Below are 19,725 nucleotides of genomic sequence, written 5' to 3' on the forward strand. Positions count from 1 at the left end.
AGTGGGTAGCCTTTCCCTCCTCCAGGGGATCTTCCTGACCCAGAGATCAAACTGGGGTCTCCTGCACTGCAGGTGGATTCTCCACTACCACGATCAGGTTTGCTTGCCCCCAAATCCTCCTTTTTCTTAGATCTCCTTTACCCGACCTTTGATAAGACCTTTCCTAGAGGCCATAATCTTACCTCCTGTCCCCCGTGCCAGTATGTGCTAGAGATAACCCTTCCTGTGTCTGCCTAGTTCACTGTTTAACTTAGCTTACGCCTTTTCTTGAATACTATTACCTTGCCTCTTTCTAACCTCTTTCCACTTCTGTTTTAGACTTTTGGAACCATATATACAATTATCTTTAATGAATAAAGCCCCCAGTTGATTACCACATGGGTTTAGGATCCAGTACAGTTAGATAATGCAATAGAGAAAAAATGGCCTAGGGAAGCCCAAAGCTGCTCCAGAGTTAGAAACCCTCCAGGAATGTATGTCTGCATGCTTTAAACTACTTCCTATACTGAGGCATCCCCCATTGTCCTTACCTTAAGCACAGGAGCTTCCTCTGTGACCCCACTGGCACATAACCCCTCCCCCCGTCTTCATCTGTGTAGTGAGGGATGCTGGCTAGGTGCCTGCTCCAAGAAGGTGTTTGTAGTACGTCTGTTCCGGGCTTGGTGCCCTCCAGTCAGTTACTCATTTATTTTTCACAACCACCCTGGGCATATGTTTTATGATCCCTTTTACAGGAGAAACCGGACTCCACAGTCTCTCCCCGCTTTAACCTGACATGTTGTTGTTGTTGTTTAGTCCCTCGATTGTGTCCAACTCTCTGCGACCCCAAGAACTGTAGCCCACCAGGCTCCTCTGTCCATTGGATTTCCCAGGCAGAAATACTGGAGTGGGTTGCCATTTTCTCCTCTAGGGGATCATCCCAACTCAGGGATCAAACCCACATCTCCTGCATTGGCACACGGGTTCTTTACCACTGAGCCACCTGGGAAGCCCTAACCTGAGATGCTTCTACTCTTAAGAACTTGAGAACTTGCAGTTTGACATCAACAAAGAATCATCAGATAATTTGCCATTACTTTTGCCAAGAAAGGGTTGTGATGCTCTCCCCCTACCACCCTGCAGGCACGTGGGGGCAGCTCGTCCTTGTTTATCTTTGTGGGTGGTGGGAATGCCTCTTGCTTTCTCTAATGATACCTCTCTATCTGTGTAATTACACACTAGCCCCCAAACATTCCATCTGTTGCTTCTATGACAGAGCAAATTCAACAAAATTTATTGAATGATTAGGTCACATAAGACTGTATTTTAGGTCCAGTGGGGAAGGCAGGGATGAAAAGCTAGAGAACCTGCCCTCAGGGAGCTTATGCTGGGGAGATGGGGGTAGACAAGCTCATAATCAGCCTTAACATGAAGCACTGCGTAATGAATGCTGTAAACGTGTAATTACAAGCAGCAGAGCTAGTGTCATCCTTCCAAAACTTCTTAAGGGTAGCTTATCAGGGATTGCTGACGTTAGTCAAGGAGAATTAAATGCCGTCCTATCAATGGCCATAGTTGCTTATTTTATGGCCACTTGCCACCAATCAGTGTGGGGCCAGGCTCTGCCAGAGAGCTGAGCCGACAGCCTGCCAGAGGTCTATTTGAAATATGTAGAAGGTCAGGGCTAGACATGCCCCATGCTGCCTGTAATCTCCCTTTCTGTTCCCCAGGAGTAGAAATAGGTTTATCTCCCCCTATGAAAGTTATTACATACACTTGATTTTTTTTTTTAACTTTGAAAATAAATATGATAGCATAACAGTTTATGCAGTGAGATTACCAGCTTGAACTCACAGAGAAGACCACGTTTTCCCTGAGCCTGCTCAGCTTCAGCAGCCCTGGAGGACTTCAGGCCCCATAGAGGGGTCAAATGGTGCCAGATTGGGAGGGCTCACCCTCCAGAACCTTTGAGAGGGATATGCACACATGCGCTTCTCTCATTTTCTCTTAAGACCCAGTAAATGAGTAAGGACGAGTCAACACTGACAGATCCCACAGAGAGTGGTGCACGCGGCCCCACGGTTCCCTGGGTGGGCGGGCGGCGTGCCTTGTGTCCGTCTGTGTATTTTTTCCTCTTGCCTGATCAGATGGTCTTCGCCTCCTCTGTACTTTCTCAGCTTTGCCTAGGTAAATACCTGAGAATCCTGCTCTTGGCATCCTCTTTCTGCATCCTTTGGTGAGCTTGACAGTTCCTTCAGCTACTGAATTGGCATAAAGAATGCCAAAGATTTGAGCCTCAATTTCCTGTTCCTTGCTCAACGGGTTAGTCTGTTTAACACACAGTGCCTCCCTTGCCAAACTGGTCAGTGGATCTCCTCTATAGAGTCACAGTTCAGTCGCTCAGTTGTGTCCAACTCTTTGCAACCCCATGAATCACAGCACGCCAGGCCTCCCTGTCCATCACCACAAGGGCCCTCTAAACTCAGCATTCTTACTAAAAATAATTACTTTGCTTGTGTAGTCCTTTCCAATTTATGAAAAGCCCTTTGACACCTGTTGTCTCTTGAGCCCCCGAACAACCCTCATTTTTCACATAGGGAAATTGAGGTTAGGTTAAATGACTTGTCCAAGTTCATACACTGTGATGGAGCTGGAACCTGGCTTCAAATCCCCTGAATTCTTAGTCTTATGTTCTTCTCTTTATACCCCCTTGCCTCGCATTCTTCCCCTTCCAAGTATATCTGCCAAGCCAAGGGTGCCAGCCCTTCCTGATCTTTGACCTGTGAATTATATTGAAATTTGAATAGAAAGACCCCTGGTTTGCTGCCCAACCCCTATTAATATGCTTCTTTTTTGTCTAAGTTTATTTTTGGCTATGCTATGTGGCTTCCCAGGTGGCTCAGTGGTAAAGAATCCACCCACCAGTGCAGGAAACCTGGCTTCAATCCCTGGGTCAGGAAGATCCCCTGGAGGAGGAAGTGGCAACCCATTCCAGTTTTCTTGCCTGAAAATCCCATGGACAGAGGAGCCTTGTGGCTACAGTCCATGGGGTCACAAAGAGTTGCACAGGACTGAGTGACTGAGTACACACACGGCCATGAGGCTTGCAGGATCTTAGTTCCCTGACCAGGGATTGAACCCGAGCCCCAGAGCGCCAAGTCTTAACCACTGAACCACCAGGGAACTCCCTTTCATCTAGTTTTGAACTCGTATTTATATCTCCTAAACCAGAGGCTTCTTTTCTGGAAATTAAATTTTCAGTGGCTGACTTGTTCACTTACCTGTGGTAAACTAGCCCCATAATTCTCAAAGTAGGATTCTGTGATAAAATCATCTTCTTGTTTGTTTTTGTCAACTGGTTCATTGTGCCCCATCCTCTCAGAAATAACATCTCTGAAATGAGTATAAATAATACCAGTCTTTACTGAGCTCTTACAGAGGACCAGACTCAAGTAAGCACTCCACAGGCCTGTGGAGTGAGTCCTGTTGGCAGATGAAGAGAGTGAGATCCAGTAAAGTCAGGTAACTCGCCCAGGAATTCTGGTGAAGCCAGGATCCAGGCCTGGGGCTTCTGAGCTCCAGGCAGGGGAGTCAGGAAGGCATGTCGTGAGATTTGTCAAGAAGGGCTCCATCTGTCTCAGTGCACATCAGACCTGAAGGCTGTGAAGAGGGCAGGCGAGGACGGAATCCATGGGACCTTCCCACAGCCAGGGCCAAAAGGAGGGTGGGTGTTCAGATGTGGAGAAACCCCCTTCTCAGGAATAAAAACACATTTCACAGAGAGAGATGGTAGGGAGGGAGATTTAGCCTACATATCACCCAGAGGCAGCCTTGCACCACTTCCTGCCCGTGGCCTTCATTTGGACCTGCAGCCAGCACGCGCACTGTGCCCACTGACGGGGATCGGGCTGGTTGGCGGGTGGGTGACCTCATCCCACAGAGCAGCTTAGTCTCACTCGCCTTCCTCTTGGTCATTTGGAAGCTCCCATTCCTCTCCATTGCATTACCGGCAAGGTGCATGTCATTTCGTTCCCCTCCCTTCCTGTCCCACCCCAGCCCCTAAGCCCTGGCCTCACCGTGATGGTTAAGGAGACCATTTGAATATAGAGACCTGAAATACTTTACACATCACTCACGCAGCCTGTGTTATTTTCATGATTCACATAGATACTGGGTTGGTGCAGTTAGCGTTAGGACTGTGTTTCCCATTAAAATTTGTTTAAAAACTTGGTCTCACCAAGGTACCATTCATTGTGAGATAAGCCCGGTGGTTGCCAGGGAACTTTAACCCAGAAAAACCAACCAACCAGAGAAAACACATGTTCAAGTGCTAGACTCGTAAGGACTGGAGCCAGTCGTGCCAACAGGAGGACCCTGTCAACCTTGGTGTGGCCTTGGTACTCTTGACCATCCTTGTCTTCTTGACCATCGTGACTCTGACAGGTGACTGACCTATATTAAGAGAGTGTTTATTGATATCAGAATATTACTAAACACTGGTATCGGACAGTGTTCTGGAATACTGAAGGCTCATAAACATGCATGTAATAATTCTTGTCCTCAAAGAATTTACAGTTTAATATGAAACATTAACACAAACACAGCATTGAAGATGGTGCCAGGAATGATGTTACATAATCGGAGTCTAGTAAAGTCTTCTGACGATGAAAGGAAAGAATGATTTATTTCTGTTTGAAAGGGAAAGTTTCATAAAAATGATAACATTTGAGATGGACCTACAAGGATACATTGATTAGAACTGGCAGGAATGGAAGTAGAAGATTAAGCATTTCCAGGGAGAGAGAAAGGTGAAAGCAAATGCACTGAATCGTGAGTGGTCCCCTTTGACCAGAGCTTAGAATGTAGGGGTGAGTTGTGTGGGATGCTTATTGGAAGAGAGGCTGGGCCAGGGAAAATGAGGGGTTTGGGCTCCACTATAGAAAGGTTCATCTTTGTAGGGCCGTGGAAGAGGAATGATTAGGAGCCTATTATAGTGATCCAGGCAGGAGGTAACCAAACTTGCGTGAAAGCAATGAGACTGGAAAGAAAGAGATTAAAGTGACCAACACTGGAGAGGCAGATTCTTCAGACTTCAGGTGATGTGGAACCAGGAGTAAGGAATCAGCAGGGACTCCATGAACTCATACTCAGAAGATTAGGAAAGGAGGTGTTGGTTGTGGGGCAGCTGGTGAGTTCAGAATTGAACCTGTGAAGTGTTTGATGTTGTTCAGCCATCCAGGGAAAGATATCTAGTAAATAGTTAGAATTTTGGATCTGGAGCTTAAAAGAGCATTTAGTAATTCTTTACATAGAAGCAGTGTAGTTGAAGCCATGAAAATAGATGATATTGCCAAAGTAAGTGTGGGGAGAATGAGAAGGTCAAGGATAGAGGTAAAGAGAGGAAGACCCTTGAAAGGAGTTGGGGTTGGAGTCGGAGGAGGAGAGGAGAGGACTGGGCAGGGTATGGAGGGGAAGCCAAGGGAAGAGAGAGAGGCGTCCACAGGGTGGAAGCTATTCTCCCAGGCTGGAGGTCCTGAAGGTCCAAGAATGATTCTCCTGTGCATCTAGGTTTGGGAACATAGCACTGTCAAATCAACAGAGAAATGAAGAGAAAAGACAAGGTTCAGCCAACCACTAATACATGGATTTTTTTCTCATAAGGGAATGATCCCTGCAGAGAGAGGCCCGGGAAGGATGAGAGTTGTCAGGCTGGTCCAAGCTCCTCCGAGCGTCACCAGCCAGCTGAGGATTGGTCGAGAGTGGTCCGCCAGTGGTGGTCCTCACCCTGGCCCACTGTGCCTTGCAAGATGCTTCTTTGGTGAGAGTGGACTGAGAGAAGTGCTAGGTCTGCTGACTTGCCCTATTTTGCTCTGTCTCCTCAGAGTCCGTCCTAGGGAACTGCATGGATAGAAGTTCTCCTGGGCAAGCGATGGAGCTGCCAGATCACAATGGACTTGGGTACCCCGCTCACCCCTCAGTCAGCGAGCACCAGAGGCCCCGCACCCTCCAGAGACATCACACCATCCAGAACAGTGACGATGCTTATGTACGTCGGCCCCTCCTGCTTCTTGGAAGCGGGGTCTTTGAAAGCAGAACTTAGGAATGTGGGGTGGTGTCTCTTGTTCTCCTCAATCAGAGTCCAGCGCCCCTGAGCACTCAGGGAGCATGTCTCTGAATCACTGTAACAAGCCTGAAATTCCAGGAGAATCTCTGCTGACGCCGAGCTCCACGTTTGAAGCTGAGGATCAAGAGCATCCATTTCCTGTAGTCTTAGTTATTGAACTTCTCCCCAGACAGTTGAAACTCAGGCCCCAGCAGATGCGCCTTCAGACTCTCAGTTATTACTCTGGCAGCTGCCTTGAATTTATTCAGACTTCAAGGGAGCTAGTCCGCTTGGCAGAGCTTTGTTGCCTTAGGGCAGACTCTTCGGCGGCACAAATACAGCCACAACCAGCCACATGTGACCTTTCAATTTTAAATGTAATTAAAACAGAATAAAATGCAAAACCCAGTTCTTTAGTCAGACTAGTCACATTCCAGGGCTCAGTAGCCACTTGTGGCTAGCGGCTTTCGATTTGGACGGGGCAGACAGAGAACATCCCTGTCCTTGAACAGAGTGCTGCTGGACACTGCTGCCCTAAGAGACTCCTCATGGCCTTGAGCCAGGTCAGAAACCTGGTGCTGGAACGCCATGTAGACATCAGGGGCGCCAGCTGAGACTCCCTGTGCCCCTCCCTCCCCACCCGCACCCCCGCCCCAGCCTTGGCTCCCCCCACAGCATCCCCCTTTGGATAGCCCTGCAGAGGAAGGGGGCCTGGGGAGCAGTGCTTGGGACGGTGCTTGAGGCCGCCCTCTGCCTGGGCTCCTTTGAAGGGCACAGCGGTCTCTTAAGGCACGTTTTCGGATCTCTTTACTTCTTTTAATAATTGTTTTCTGCAGGTGCAGCTGGACAACTTGCCTGGCATGAGTCTCGTGGCGGGGAAAGCACTTAGTTCTGCCCGGATGTCAGATGCAGTTCTCAGTCAGTCATCGCTCATGGGGAGCCAGCAGTTCCAGGACGGGGAAAACGAGGGTAAGGGGCATTATGCATGGGCACCCCAAAGAAGTTTCTAAATACTGCAACCTGCTGCAGTATTTAGAAACCCCCCTTCCCTCTTCACCAGTGACCACTCCCCTCTTGTAGGAAGAGTCCATGGGAAGCCACAGCGTCCCTGTGGGCTTCTGGACACCGCCTTTCCCCAGTTCTCTTGCACTGAGTGTGAGAGCACGGAGGAGCCCCGCTCCTGACTGAGCACAGGACCGTCACTGTTCTGTCTGTAATGCATGTTCAGATGCTCCTTCAGTTACTCTTGTTCTGGTTCTGAGGAGAAGGCACCGTGTCCTAATGTCTGCCTCCCGTTAGAACCAGTAGAGGGAGGGGATCTTAGCTGATAAAAGCACAGACCCGGGAGTGGATGGATCTGCAGTTAATCCTGACTGCTCTGTACTGGCTCCACAGGTTAAGGCACTTAACCTTTCTGACCCCCAAGATCCCCCTCTGTAAAGTGACAGAAACAATAGAGCCCATGTCCTCGATTGTGCTGGGAGCAGTTGCTAGCTTCCTGCATGCATGCCCAGTCATTCAGTCATGTCTGACTCTTTGCGACCCTATGGACTGTATAGCCCACCAGGCTCCTTTGTCCATGAGATTCTCCAGGCAAGAATACTGCAGCAGGTTGCCGTTTCCTTCTCCAGGGGATCTTACTGACCAGGGATCGAACCCGTGTCTCTTACGTCTGCTGCACTGGCAAGCAGGTTCTTTACCACTAGCACCACCTGGGAAGCCTGTGCTTGGGAGTTTAAAGTGCTTAGGCCCATGCCCTGAGCATAGAGTGTGCCCAGGTGTCAGAGTCTGCCAGCACGAGGCTGTCTTATCCCACACCACAGGAGCTGACAGCCTGACAATGGGAGACAGTAAAGAAGAGGGGGAAATGGACAGTGGGGGCAACAGGAAGAAGCCTGGTCCCCAGCCATGGTTGCTAACCAAACTGAGGGCCTGCTCTGAACTAGAACTCGGGGCTGCAGAAGTTTCAGACTTCTCTCTTCCTCTGTCTACCTCTTGCCCACCGCCCACCCAAGCTCCCTGCAAACCTCCCAAGTTTTCTCTGGTCTTGCAGAATGCGGGGAGAGTCTTGGAGGTCAGGAGCACCCAGACCTGACAGACGGCAGCCAGCATTTAAACTCCTCTTGCTACCCATCCACGTGCATCACAGACATACTGCTCAGCTATAAGCACCCCGAGGTCTCCTTCAGCATGGAACAGGCAGGCGTGTAGCAAAAGATGGAAAGTGAGTATCACCCTGACCGGAGCCAAACCAGCCCTTTGGCTCAGTGTCAGCTCCTGATCCCATCAGGAGATGCCTTCCACATGAACTTTGAGCCAATGACCTTAACAACACCACTCCTCCAGCCAAGGTTTTTGCATCTTTCTGCTCCTTCATTAAGCACCATGCTAATTGTTTGAGGGGTAGATGGGGGCATATAGAAGAAATACTGGCCATGGTCCCTTGGTCGAACTGTTGAGGATAAGGCACGTTATCGGTGCCATAGCCTTCAAAGAGTAAGTGAGCTTCGGAGGACAGACAGGACTTCTGGCCACAGTAATGGAAAAGGAGGTGGTTCTTGAACTCAGTCCTAAAGGATGAAATTCAGCAAGAATACATGTCTAGCCAGATCTTTTCTAAGGCTGTGCTGCAAGTGGAAAAATATACCAGAAATTTGTGATCAGAGGCCAGCAGTAGAAAACAGGTCAACTGGCCGATTTTGCAGGAGTAATGCCTAAACATACACAACAGGTAGTATCAGTTCTGTCTTTGAAAATTCATTGACAGAAAAGACTCGATGAAAGTTAAGCCATCTGGCAAATCTCTATTAGAGCCTCCGTACAGCAAATCCTCCTAAAATATCTGAGGTAAAGTGAACCATTTTTTTGAAAGTTTTCAATGGAATATTTGAGTCTTTGTCTTTTCAAACTAATTCTCTGTGTCTGCTCTGTTGCAGGTTTCTGTACAGTGCGGGAATGAAAAGGTTGATTTTAAACCAACAGTATCTAGCAGCATTGCGCCAAATTGCCGTTGTTCTCCCTCCACCAGAGTGTCGGCCCCCTTCCTCCCATTTGGCTCATCAGTGTGCTGTTCTTTTGGGTTCTGAGGGGGGTTTGCCATGTTCGCCTGTATGACCAAGTCACCAAGGAAATAAACAGGAAATCCATGTTTGCCACCTTTTGTGAAAGTGTATTTGGTGTATTTGAGTTGATGGTTTGGTTTGGTTTTTGGTTTGGGTTATTTTTGGTTGTTTTTGGTTTTAGGTATGTTTTCTTTGGGAGGTGATTTTCTTTCTTATTTCTTTTCTTTCCCTTTTAAGACAGAAGAGCAAAGCAGTTAGCGTATGGTGGCCAGGGCCCAGAGCCATTCCCTCCCCAGCCTGTCTGCAGAGTGCCCTTCAGTGCCTGAACTGCTTTTACGCAGAAGCAAAAGCTGGAGGGCAACATACTCTGGAATGTAGTGGCCGGAGAAAGAGACAAGAGGGAAGGGGCAGCAGCCTTTGGCCCTTGGAGAGCAAAAAGAGACACTCCAAGCCTGGAACCTGGAGAGGTCTTTTCTGCTGGGATCCACTGACAAACATGTCTGGCCAAGCCAAAACCACACGAGAATGTCAGCATGGAGGCTGAGAGTGGCCTGGCGCTGATGGGTTGCCAATTGGAATGTCTCTTTGGTGTGTAACTCCGCTCCCCTCTTGTAACTCAGAAAGTTGGTTGCCTTTATCATCCTGCTGGTTCTGCCCGTGGACTGAACACCCAACAGTGGTACTGTGTGTGTCCCCTTCCCTTCTCATGTTATATTGTGCTATAACAAGGGTTGTTTCTCCATGTATATATGTATGTATCTGTACACATACATAATACATACATACATATATATATATCTATATATATATAATGCTTTTCCCTTTCAGCCTCTTTGTCACAGGCAAGAAGAACAGGAGGTTGTCTTGGGTCCTGCCACCCTCCTAACCTTCTCCTCCTCTCTGCGCATCCTCAGCCTCTTATTTTAATTCTTGATCATGTAGGAATTGTTTTTGGTAAATGTTGATATTATTGTTATTATTGTTATTATTATTAATAATAAATACAAACAAAAGAAATTTTTGTTTAAAAGAGAAATGTTTAACCAGATTCTGTTCTATTTGAATTGTGACTTGCACCTTTTGTTCAAAGTATTTTATTTAGACCTTGTAATTGTGAGCGGTTCTCACTCGTGCCAGTGACAGATGTCGTGGTCTCCTTGCGCGCCCCGCCTCCCGCTGAAGCAGTGCATCTGCAATAGCTATTGTTTGTGTCATTATCTTTATTTTCCTTCACCGTTAGAAACCAAAGTCTTCTCTGCTGGCTGGGGGGCTGGCAGAAGATCTGGGTTATCGCCTTCTGATCTTCAAAACAAGGAAGAGATGTTAATTAAATACTCTTGATCCATTTTTCTGGGGAAGCAGAGTAACAGGTCCCCTGGCCCCTCCTCATCTTTCATCCTGAATTTGCACAGAAGAAAGCGGGTGCCCAGCATGGCCATCCTGGTTTTGCTGCCAGGATCCCCCATGTAGCTTGTCCTTCTCTCTGATGTTGGCAGCTCAGCTCCTGGACCCAGTATCCCTCGAGTGGGTTTCTGCAGTGCAAGAGCCTTTCTTGGGACCTCTCCGTGTTTCCATGGTCCCCACATCTCCTCTCCTTGGTGGGAGCCACCAGCTACTCACCTTCTGGAAGCAACTGAGAGAGCCCGAACAGCCACTGTTGACTTCGCTGGGCTCGTTGCTGCTCTGACATGCCTGCCGGCCCCGACCACACGCTCAGCCTGTTTTGTTCACAGAACTGATGGACGAGCAGACTGCCGCCCCCAGCAAGCACCCAGACGAAAGCCAGTGAGCCTATTAACCGTGCCATCTTGCAAACTACACTTTTAAAAAAATCATTGCTTTGTATTGTAGTAACCAATATGCGCAGTATATGTTGAACGTATATGAATATACTTTCCTACTTCTGTTCTTTGAAAATGTCAGAGTATTTTTTCTTTCTCATTTATGTTGAACTAAAAAAAGGATTAAAAAAAAAATCTCCAGACCCAAGCTGCAGTAAGACCTTTAGTCATTTTTTGGTGGGCAGTTATAGCTTGGTAACTTGGTTGGACAGTAGGGGATTGTGAAAATAAAACACCTGACGATGATCTTATGCTGATATGTTACTCGCCTTGTGTTTGGAGTCTAGTTGGGAGAAACTTTCAGGCTGGAAGCTGGAATGTGGGAGGCTGAGGACGTGTAGGGTGGGGCCCTGAGCTCTGCTTTATCTCACCTTGCCGAGAGAGAGGAGCATTCTCCAGAAGCCTGAACTGGACCTCACGCTGGGTCATCGGACACCTGGCTTGGACTCTGCCCCCTCAGAAGAGAACACTGCAGTTTGCTGAGTCTGATGGAAAACAGATTCCTTGAGAGGATACTTTTGAAGGAGTAGAAGGGGAACTTCAAAGAGCTGGCAGAGGCTGGGGCATCTGTGGAGTGACCTCAGTCAACCCAGTGGTATGGACACCAACTAAGTGTTAAGATAGAAGGGGACTTTTGCTATAGTTTTCCCCTTTTTCCATACCTGGACTCCAGAGGACAGGGTAGAATTTCTTGGAGGGTCCCAGCCATGGCTCACAAATAGCTGCTAGAAGCCTTCTATGAAGAAAGATCACTGCAGCTGGAAATGCTGAGCTTATAGAAAGGACTTCCCTTGTGGGTCAGACGGTAAAGCGTCTGCCTACAATGCAGGAGACCTGGGTTCGATCCCTGGGTCAGGAAGGTCCTCTGGAGAAGGAAATGGCAATCCACTCCAATACTCTTGCCTGGAAAATCCCATAGATGGAGGAGCATGATAGGCTACAGTCCATGGGGTCGCAAAGAGTCAGACACGACTGAGCGACCTCACTTCATAGAAAGACAAGGGAAAGGAGGGAACTTAGAAAATCTTTTGAGTCCATGTGACTAGAAGGTCACTATGGGACTGTTGAGAGCGGAAAAGAGCCTTCTCAAGAAGGGTCTTCCGATGTATGGCTGGGTCCCTTCCCTGTTCACCTGAAACTACCACAACATTGTCAACGGGCTCTGCTGCTGCTGCTGCTGCGTCACTTCAGTCGTGTCCGACTCTTCGCGACCCCATGGACTGCAGCCTATCAGGCTCCTCCATCCATGGGACTTTCCAGGCAAGAGTACTGGAGTGGGTTGCCATTGCCTTCTCCGTCAATGGGCTCTACCCCAAGACAAAATAAAGTGTTTTTTAAAAAAGGGCTGGGGGTAGGGGGTGGGGAATCTTCTAGTCTGTACACACTCCCTTGGAAGGGTGAGAGTGTCTCTGAAACCAAACAGATAAACCAGATGCCTTCAAGTAATCTGGAAGAACCTTCTGTGGAAGGTGCCACGCCCTGCTGCAGGCAGCCCAAATGCCCTGGAGATGAGGTCAGAGGCCTCGGGCCTGCCTGCTGGATGTGGACCCAGGGGTCTGAGTTGTGAAGGTGGAAGCCTTGCTGACAGGTCCTTGCTCATCTTTCTGACTTTGAGGTATTCTCCTTCCCCACCACACCCGCCCCACTCCACCTGCACAGATGAAGGATTCAGAAGGCTGGTGTACCTACCGAGGAGCTAGACCTCCATTCCTGCTCTGCCATGACCTTAGTCTCCTAAGCAGGAGGGCAGGAGAGACTCTTCTCTGGTTATGATTCCCAGTGCTGGGGTCTAAACTGGGGCTCTGTCTATCACCAGGAGCTGCGACAAGATTATCAGTCAACAGGGGTGGTGGTGATGGGGATCTCCTCCCTCCCCAATTGATCCAGACCTCCCAACCTCAAGCCTCCCGTCCTGACCTGCACCATAAACAGAGTAAATGTTCTGAGCAGGGTCCCCGATACAGGCTGTATGCGCAAGACTCCTTCGTCTCCTCTGCAAGCCCGCTCTTTCAAGTAACCCTCCAGATTCGGGGGCGCAGAACAGTTCACTGGGCAAATATTTGCTGAGTGTCTGCTATGTGCCAGACCCAGCAGGGAACAGAGTCCTCCCAGCGCAGACTGACCAGTATGGCATTGAGACACCAATTCTAAAATGGCCAGTCCTGAGCAAAATCCACTCCTGCAGCCAGCCAGCCACACTCCCACACACACCAGGGGACCCACTTCCGTAAGGTAACTGGGGAGACCCCCACATTGGGAACAGGGTGGTAAGACTAAGGACCGACACTGGTGGGCCCTGCACCCACTTAACAGCTAGTCCAGTCCAGGTACTTGGTGCCTCTGACAGTGACTGGATGGACCCCAAGTCTGGTCCTGAGATGTGCTCCATTTGCTGTTGGCTGTGGTTTTCCCATCGCCCTCTGTTCAGAAAGTCTCTCTTATTCCAAAATATTAGTAACGGAGGGGCATGGGCCGACTTGAGCCAAACCCCTTACAGTGAGATGGAGCAGACACACTAGTGAACAAGCTGAGACGGTAAAGAACCCGCCTGTGATTCGGGAGACCTGGGTTTGATCCCTGGGTGGGGAAAATCCCTTGGATAAGGAGATGGCTACCCACTCCAGTATTCTTGCCTGGGAAATCCCATGGACAGAAGAGCCTGGAGGGCTACAGTCCATGGGGTTGCAAAGAGTCGGACATGACTGAGTAACTAACAACACAGCCACATATTTAAAAAGGAAGCTTCCACAGAAACAAACATAGAGAATGAACTTATGGTTGCCCAGGAGTGGGGAAGAACTGGGAGAAGAGAGAGAGTTTGGGATCAACAGGTGAAGTGAAGTGAAAGTCGCTCAGTTGTGTCTGACTCTTTGCAACCCCGTGGACTATAGAGTCCATGGACTTCTCCAGGCCAGAATACTGGAGTGGATAGCCTTTCCCTCCTCTAGGGGATCTTCCCAACCCAGGGTTTGAACCCAGGTCTCCCGCATTGCAGGTGGATTCTTTACCAGCTGAGCCACAAGGGAAGCCCAACATGTACACACTGCTGTATTTAAAATGGATAACCAACAAGGATCTACTGTATAGCACAGGGAACTCTCAGTGTTATGTGGCAGCCTGGGTAGAAGGGGGGTTTAGGAGAGAATCGATACATATATATATATAAGGCTGAGTCCCTTTGCTATTCACCTGAAACTATCACAACATTAACTGGCTATACTCCAATATAAAAAGTTTAAAAATAGATAAAAAGAAAGCTTCCAGCTTGGTAAGATATTATCAAGGGCTTTGGGAGTCAGAGGCCCAGCTGCTGCTGGCCAACAGGCAACCATCAAAGAGCTAGAAGCCAGGCCCCGACTCCCTTCCTGCCAGCACTGAACACTGATGGCTGAAGGTCGTAAGGCAACTCTTAGCAGATCTCAGGTGCAGGCTTCTCACGGGCCAAACAAGGAGAATATCTGGCCTGCTGGCCTTTCAGTTCATTGTGAAAATGCTTTGGCCACTGAAGAACTGGCAGCTGTCAGATACTAGGTTTGCCACAATCATTTCAGTTAAAGCAGGGCAAAACAGCACCCAAGTGGTAAGCTTCTGTGGTCCTCTGTATGCAGGCTGAGAAAGGAACCTCTCGTCCCCAGACACCCCTGAGCTGCCCTGAGCAGGGAACCGGTTTCCCTCCCACTCTCTAACAAAAGGCTGGGAACTAGGCTGGCCAAGTGGCAGCCCTCCTCCCTGCTGGGTCCCCTGGGGGTAGGCCACCCCCTCATCTGGGCATTTGCGTGTCAAGGCCACATGGAGAAAATGTGATTCCTACCCCTCCCCTACTTCTGCCATCAGAGACTGAAGTCATTCATAGCTCTGTTCTGCCGGTGTGAGTGTGTTCAGTGGGAGCAGGGGACACAAGGCCAGAAATTGGGGTGCTGGGGTGCAGAATGGTTACTGTCTACTCAGTGCCAGGCACTTTCAGTTTTGCCATGCATGTTCTAATTTAGTGCTATAATCTTACAGCACGGGTCTGGAAGTCAAAAGTCCACAAAGGGTCACGCAAGTCTAGAGCACGGCATCAGCAGAGCTGATTGCTCCTAGAGGCTCCGAGGAAACTCTTCTTCTTGGTCTCATCCGGCTTCTAGAGCCTGCCTGCATCTTTTGGCTCATGGCCCCCTCCCAACAATCACACCCCTCTGGCCTCTGCTTTTGATCTCCCATCTTCTCTGCCTCTGCCTCTCCCGCCTCCCTCTTGTGTATGTAAGGACCCTTGTGATGACACGGCCACCTGTATAACCCTGGAGAGTCACCCCATCTCAAGGTCCTTAATATTTATTTATTAGTTGCGGCATATGGGATCTTTTGCTGTCATGCGCAGACTCTCTAGTTGTGGCACCAGAATGCACAGGCTAAGTAGTTGCAGGCTTAGTTGCCCCAGGGCATTTGGGATCTTTGTTCGGTAACCAGGGATCGAACCAGCGTCCTTTGCATTGAAAGGCAGATTCTTCAACCACTGAACCACTAGGGAAGTCCCTCTCAAGGGACTTAAAATCACATTTGCAAAGTCTCTTCTGCAACTTAAAGGAACAGTCACAGGTTCCAGAGAGCAGGACATGGACATGTTGGCAGGGGTGGAGGGACATTATTCTCCATCCACTTGCTACGCCTACTGTAACTCGAGGAGATGACTATTGTTATCTTCACTTAACAGATAAGAGACTGAGGTGTGGGGGAGGTTCAGCTAACAAGTGGGAGAGCTGGGATTCGAACTGAAGGTAGCCCAGCTCCAGAGCTTTCCCCTCTGGGGAGAAAGGCATGAGGCTACTAGAGTGGGAGAGGCCTGGAGCCCCGCCACTGTGGCATCTGGCAGACGGTAGCCCCTGGCTGAGTTCTGGAACCTTAGGGAGTTTCCTGGGTAGGTGGCACAGGGCACGTTTCTGCCCTGGGTCCTCAGTCCGGAGACCTGGGTTCTAAGTGCAGCCCTGCCTCCAATGCCCTGGGAGATCAGGGACACTGGGCAGATTCCTCCACTCTTGGGTTTCCTCATCTGGAGATGGGGGTGGAGAGAGGCTGATCTCAAAATCCTCTCCGCTTGCATGCTCACAGGTTCTACGACCCAGGCCTTGTCGGCGACCTGGTGTTGGGGGTGTCACACCTTCCAGGAGAAATCTTAGAAAATGTCACTGCAAACACCAATGAACACACAGCACTGACTTCCCTGGGTCTGTCCTCCAACCACCCCCATTTTTGTCTTCATTTTACTGATAGGAAACCAAACTCAGATTGCATACCGGGCTCATGAGCTTCCTCCAGGATTTTGCAAGTTGAAGGCAAAAATGAATGAAATAAGAGAACAGGCTCCTGCTGCTAGCAGTCCAGAGGTCCTTCCTCGACATCAGCCATCCCTCAGGGATGGTGTCCATTCTCACTTGTGTGGGATGCAAGGTCAAAATGAACAATGCAAAGATCTATGTATCCCATTTAAGCGACTGTCCTTTATTCTGAGATTATGCCCTTTTTAGGTGTTAAAAAATCTTTTTTATTTGTCCATGCCTCTCCACTTGAGGGATCTTAGCTCCCTAACCAGAGATGGAATCCAGACCCTTGGCAGGGAAAGCCCTTAATCCTAATCACTGGATCGCCAGGGAAGTTCTTTAAAAAATAATCTTGGAATTTCCATGGGAGGATAAGTGGTTATGACTTTGCCTTCCAATGTAGAGGGTGTACCAATCTCTGGTCAGGGAGCTAAGATTCCACATGCCTCATGGCCATAAAACCAAAACATAAAACAGAAGCAATATTGTAACAAATTCAATAGAGACTTGAAAAAAAATCGATTTGGAAGAGATTACGGTTGGTTACAGTTGATGGTAGGGTTTGGGTCAGGTTGGGAGTGGCGGTGCGTAAGATGACAAAATGAAAAGTTGGCAACTCTGTGTTGGTCTCTAGAATGTGTTTGGAAATGTTAGACATCTCAAAGTCTGGGGGCCCCTGAGTACCGTCCTCTCTCTCCCCAGGCAGCCTCCAAGCACAAGGTTACCTTTGCTTTCCAGTCTGGGAGGTCTGCGAGGGCCTGGAGCGAGGTGGGGATGAGAGAAAGATGGGACAGCCTTGATGGGAGCAACCTCTGCTGCCTTTGTGAAGTTGGGGCAGGGTGGGGGTGAGATAATCACCCTGGAATGCGAGGAGCCAGCAGGGGAGAATACCTCTTGAGTGGAGGAGTCCCGGCCGTCCTTGGCAGCCTCTGTGTTTTTCCTCCTTCCTTCCTCTCACCCGCTGCGATGGCACAATGGACAATGGGAGGCACACAATCCCCACAGAGGAGACGGGCCGGTACCGCTGACCCCCGACTCTGGGGACCTGCACGCCTGTACACACCCCCTCCCACCCCTGCTGGAACTCTTGATCCCTGGCCCTGCAGCCCCCGGAGCTTCCTGTTTGCCTGCTCTATTTGTCTGGCCCCAGGGACAGAGCTGATCCTTGAACTCTGAGTTCCACATCGCCAGGACCAGTGAGCAGCGGCAAGGCCTGGGCTGGGCTTATCAGCCTCTTAGCCCAGCCCTGCCTGGACACATAAATAGGCTGGGGGAGAGCTGGCTGATTAGACTGCTGGCCATTGAGGTAAGTGCTGCTACCCGCTCCCCAGCTCTAGGCATTTGAGGCTCTGGGATGCTGGCCCGCCCGAGCCTCTACCCCAGGCTGGGGGCTCTGGACCCCTGGCCCTCCCCACCCTGTGCCCCGCCTCCTCCTCCCGGCTGGAGTGAGTAGAGGGTGCACGGGCTCCTTCAAGCCCTGCTCAGCTGGGCTCCTCTTCTCCTCCAGGTCACCCACATCCCTTCAAGATGAAAGCCGTGGTGCTGACCTTGGCTGTGCTCTTCCTGACGGGTAGGTGCCCCTAACCTAGGGAGCCAACCACTGGGGGGAGCCTTCTCCCTGAACCCCTGCAGACCACCCTCCTGGGCCCAGGGAGTAGAATTACTCCCTTGCAGCCCTCTCCCCTGCCAAGCACTTCTGCTCAGATCCCGGCCCAGAGCTGGTCTGATCTGGGTCTCCCCTCTTCCTCGCAGGAAGCCAGGCTCGGCATTTCTGGCAGCAAGATGACCCCCAGTCATCCTGGGATCGGGTGAAGGATTTTGCCACCGTGTATGTGGAAGCAATCAAGGATAGTGGCAGAGACTATGTGGCCCAATTCGAAGCCTCCGCTTTGGGAAAACAGCTCAAGTAAGAACCTGCTTGTGCCTGGGGCAGGGCTCGGGGGTGTCAGTGCTGGGGGATGGAGAAGCCTGTGGGAAGAAGCAGCCAGATTGGCCCAATCCCCACCTCCTATCTGATGGGCCCCATAGAAGCAAGGAGTGGGATCCACAAGCAGGATCAGGGCCCCCCAGCAAGGGACAGACCAGCGCTGTCTGGTCAGTATTCTCCGCGCTGCACTCCGCCCCTGCCTGTTCTTAACTCCCTTCTCAGCTCCAGCCAGCAACAGAGACGGCTGTCTTCAGAGAGGAGAATGGGCTGGAAGAGTAGAGACTAGGTCCTTAAAAGGCCCACCTTTGGGGACAGACAGGATCGGGCACCAAAACCAGCTCCAGCTCTGTCTCCTTCTAACTCCTCCATCCATCTGGTCAATGGGATGCAGTGGGGAGTGGGGGGGGGAGGGGGGAGACCGTGGGTGGGAGACGCCAGGCTAAGGATCTGTCCCCAGCTACCCCACGTTCAGGCACAGGTGTGCCCAGGTCTCACACGGGGCAAGCACGGGCGCTGGGCTGCAGCTCTGGGGGTAGCCAGGGGGCCCGGGAGGTTTAGCCTGAGCCCTCCTCTCTCTCCCCTTTCAGCCTGAAACTCCTGGACAACTGGGACACCCTGGCCAGCACGTTGTCCAAAGTGCGGGAACAGCTGGGCCCGGTGACCCAGGAGTTCTGGGACAACCTGGAAAAGGAGACAGCGTCGCTGAGGCAGGAGATGCACAAGGACCTGGAGGAGGTGAAGCAGAAGGTGCAGCCCTACCTGGACGAGTTCCAGAAGAAGTGGCACGAGGAGGTGGAGATCTACCGCCAGAAGGTGGCGCCGCTGGGCGAGGAGTTTCGCGAGGGCGCGCGCCAGAAGGTGCAGGAGCTGCAGGACAAGCTGAGCCCGCTGGCCCAGGAGCTCCGCGACCGCGCGCGCGCCCACGTGGAGACGCTGCGGCAGCAGCTGGCGCCCTACAGCGACGACCTGCGCCAGCGGCTGACCGCGCGCCTGGAGGCGCTCAAGGAGGGCGGCGGCAGCCTGGCCGAGTACCACGCCAAGGCCAGCGAGCAGCTGAAGGCGCTGGGCGAGAAGGCCAAGCCGGCGCTGGAGGACCTCCGCCAGGGCCTGCTGCCCATGCTGGAGAGCCTCAAGGTCAGCATCCTGGCCGCCATCGACGAGGCCTCCAAGAAGCTGAACGCCCAGTGAGACACCTCGGGCTGCCCCCCTGGCCATCACTTCGGTTTCTTAGAATAAACATTTCCGGAGTGGAACACGTGTGATGGGTTGTAATTTTTTTTTGTTGTTGAAGATTCAATGATGATTTTTAAACAATAAGTTTTCCAAAAGCCAAAAATTCTGTTTGGGGAGAATGGGTATGGGGGGATCCTGGAGGGGCCTCCAGGGGGCGGTGGTCAGGGACACCTGATGATGTCCCAGTGGAGTCCTGAGCTCCAAACACTGGCCTCTCAAGGCCTTGATGTTACAGGGCCTGCTTGTCTGGGGTCTGAAGAGTGGGCTAGGAGACGCTCTTTCA

At 50.6% G+C, this 19,725-nt stretch overlaps 2 protein-coding genes across 5 annotated transcripts in view; both read left to right on the plus strand.

Annotated features, from left to right (window-relative positions):
• The window catches only part of SIK3 (SIK family kinase 3), a 264,012-nt gene extending 254,775 nt beyond the window's left edge, over nucleotides 1-9,237 (plus strand). For all 4 annotated transcript variants that reach the window (XM_006056875.4, XM_025266844.3, XM_006056876.4 and 1 more), the window contains 4 exons: nucleotides 5,862-6,025; nucleotides 6,919-7,051; nucleotides 8,136-8,306; nucleotides 9,019-9,237. In XM_006056875.4, the coding sequence (XP_006056937.2) occupies nucleotides 5,862-6,025; nucleotides 6,919-7,051; nucleotides 8,136-8,293 (455 nt within the window). In that variant the 3' untranslated portion in view covers nucleotides 8,294-8,306; nucleotides 9,019-9,237. The remainder of the gene's footprint in view (nucleotides 1-5,861; nucleotides 6,026-6,918; nucleotides 7,052-8,135; nucleotides 8,307-9,018) is intronic.
• An 8,204-nt stretch (nucleotides 9,238-17,441) lies between these two features.
• LOC102405498 (apolipoprotein A-I) lies at nucleotides 17,442-19,462 on the plus strand. The gene is made up of 4 exons (XM_025266849.2): nucleotides 17,442-17,588; nucleotides 17,790-17,852; nucleotides 18,035-18,188; nucleotides 18,797-19,462. The coding sequence occupies exons 2-4, from the start codon at nucleotides 17,810-17,812 to the stop codon at nucleotides 19,395-19,397; spliced, it is 798 nt and encodes a 265-aa protein (XP_025122634.1). The 5' UTR covers nucleotides 17,442-17,588; nucleotides 17,790-17,809; the 3' UTR covers nucleotides 19,398-19,462.
• The last annotated feature ends 263 nt before the right edge of the window (nucleotides 19,463-19,725 follow it).

The sequence above is a fragment of the Bubalus bubalis genome, chromosome 16 (assembly GCF_019923935.1).
Source record: "Bubalus bubalis isolate 160015118507 breed Murrah chromosome 16, NDDB_SH_1, whole genome shotgun sequence".
In the NCBI taxonomy this organism is placed as follows: Eukaryota; Metazoa; Chordata; class Mammalia; order Artiodactyla; family Bovidae; genus Bubalus; species Bubalus bubalis.

Excerpts from the sequence above, each read along its gene's own strand:
- LOC102405498 (XM_025266849.2), top strand. The coding sequence starts at position 17,810 with ATGAAAGCCGTGGTGCTGACCTTGGCTGTGCTCTTCCTGACGG. Across the intron at positions 17,853-18,034 it reads GGCTGTGCTCTTCCTGACGG|GAAGCCAGGCTCGGCATTTC; the intron begins GTAGGTGCCCCT and ends TCTTCCTCGCAG. Across the intron at positions 18,189-18,796 it reads GCTTTGGGAAAACAGCTCAA|CCTGAAACTCCTGGACAACT; the intron begins GTAAGAACCTGC and ends CTCCCCTTTCAG.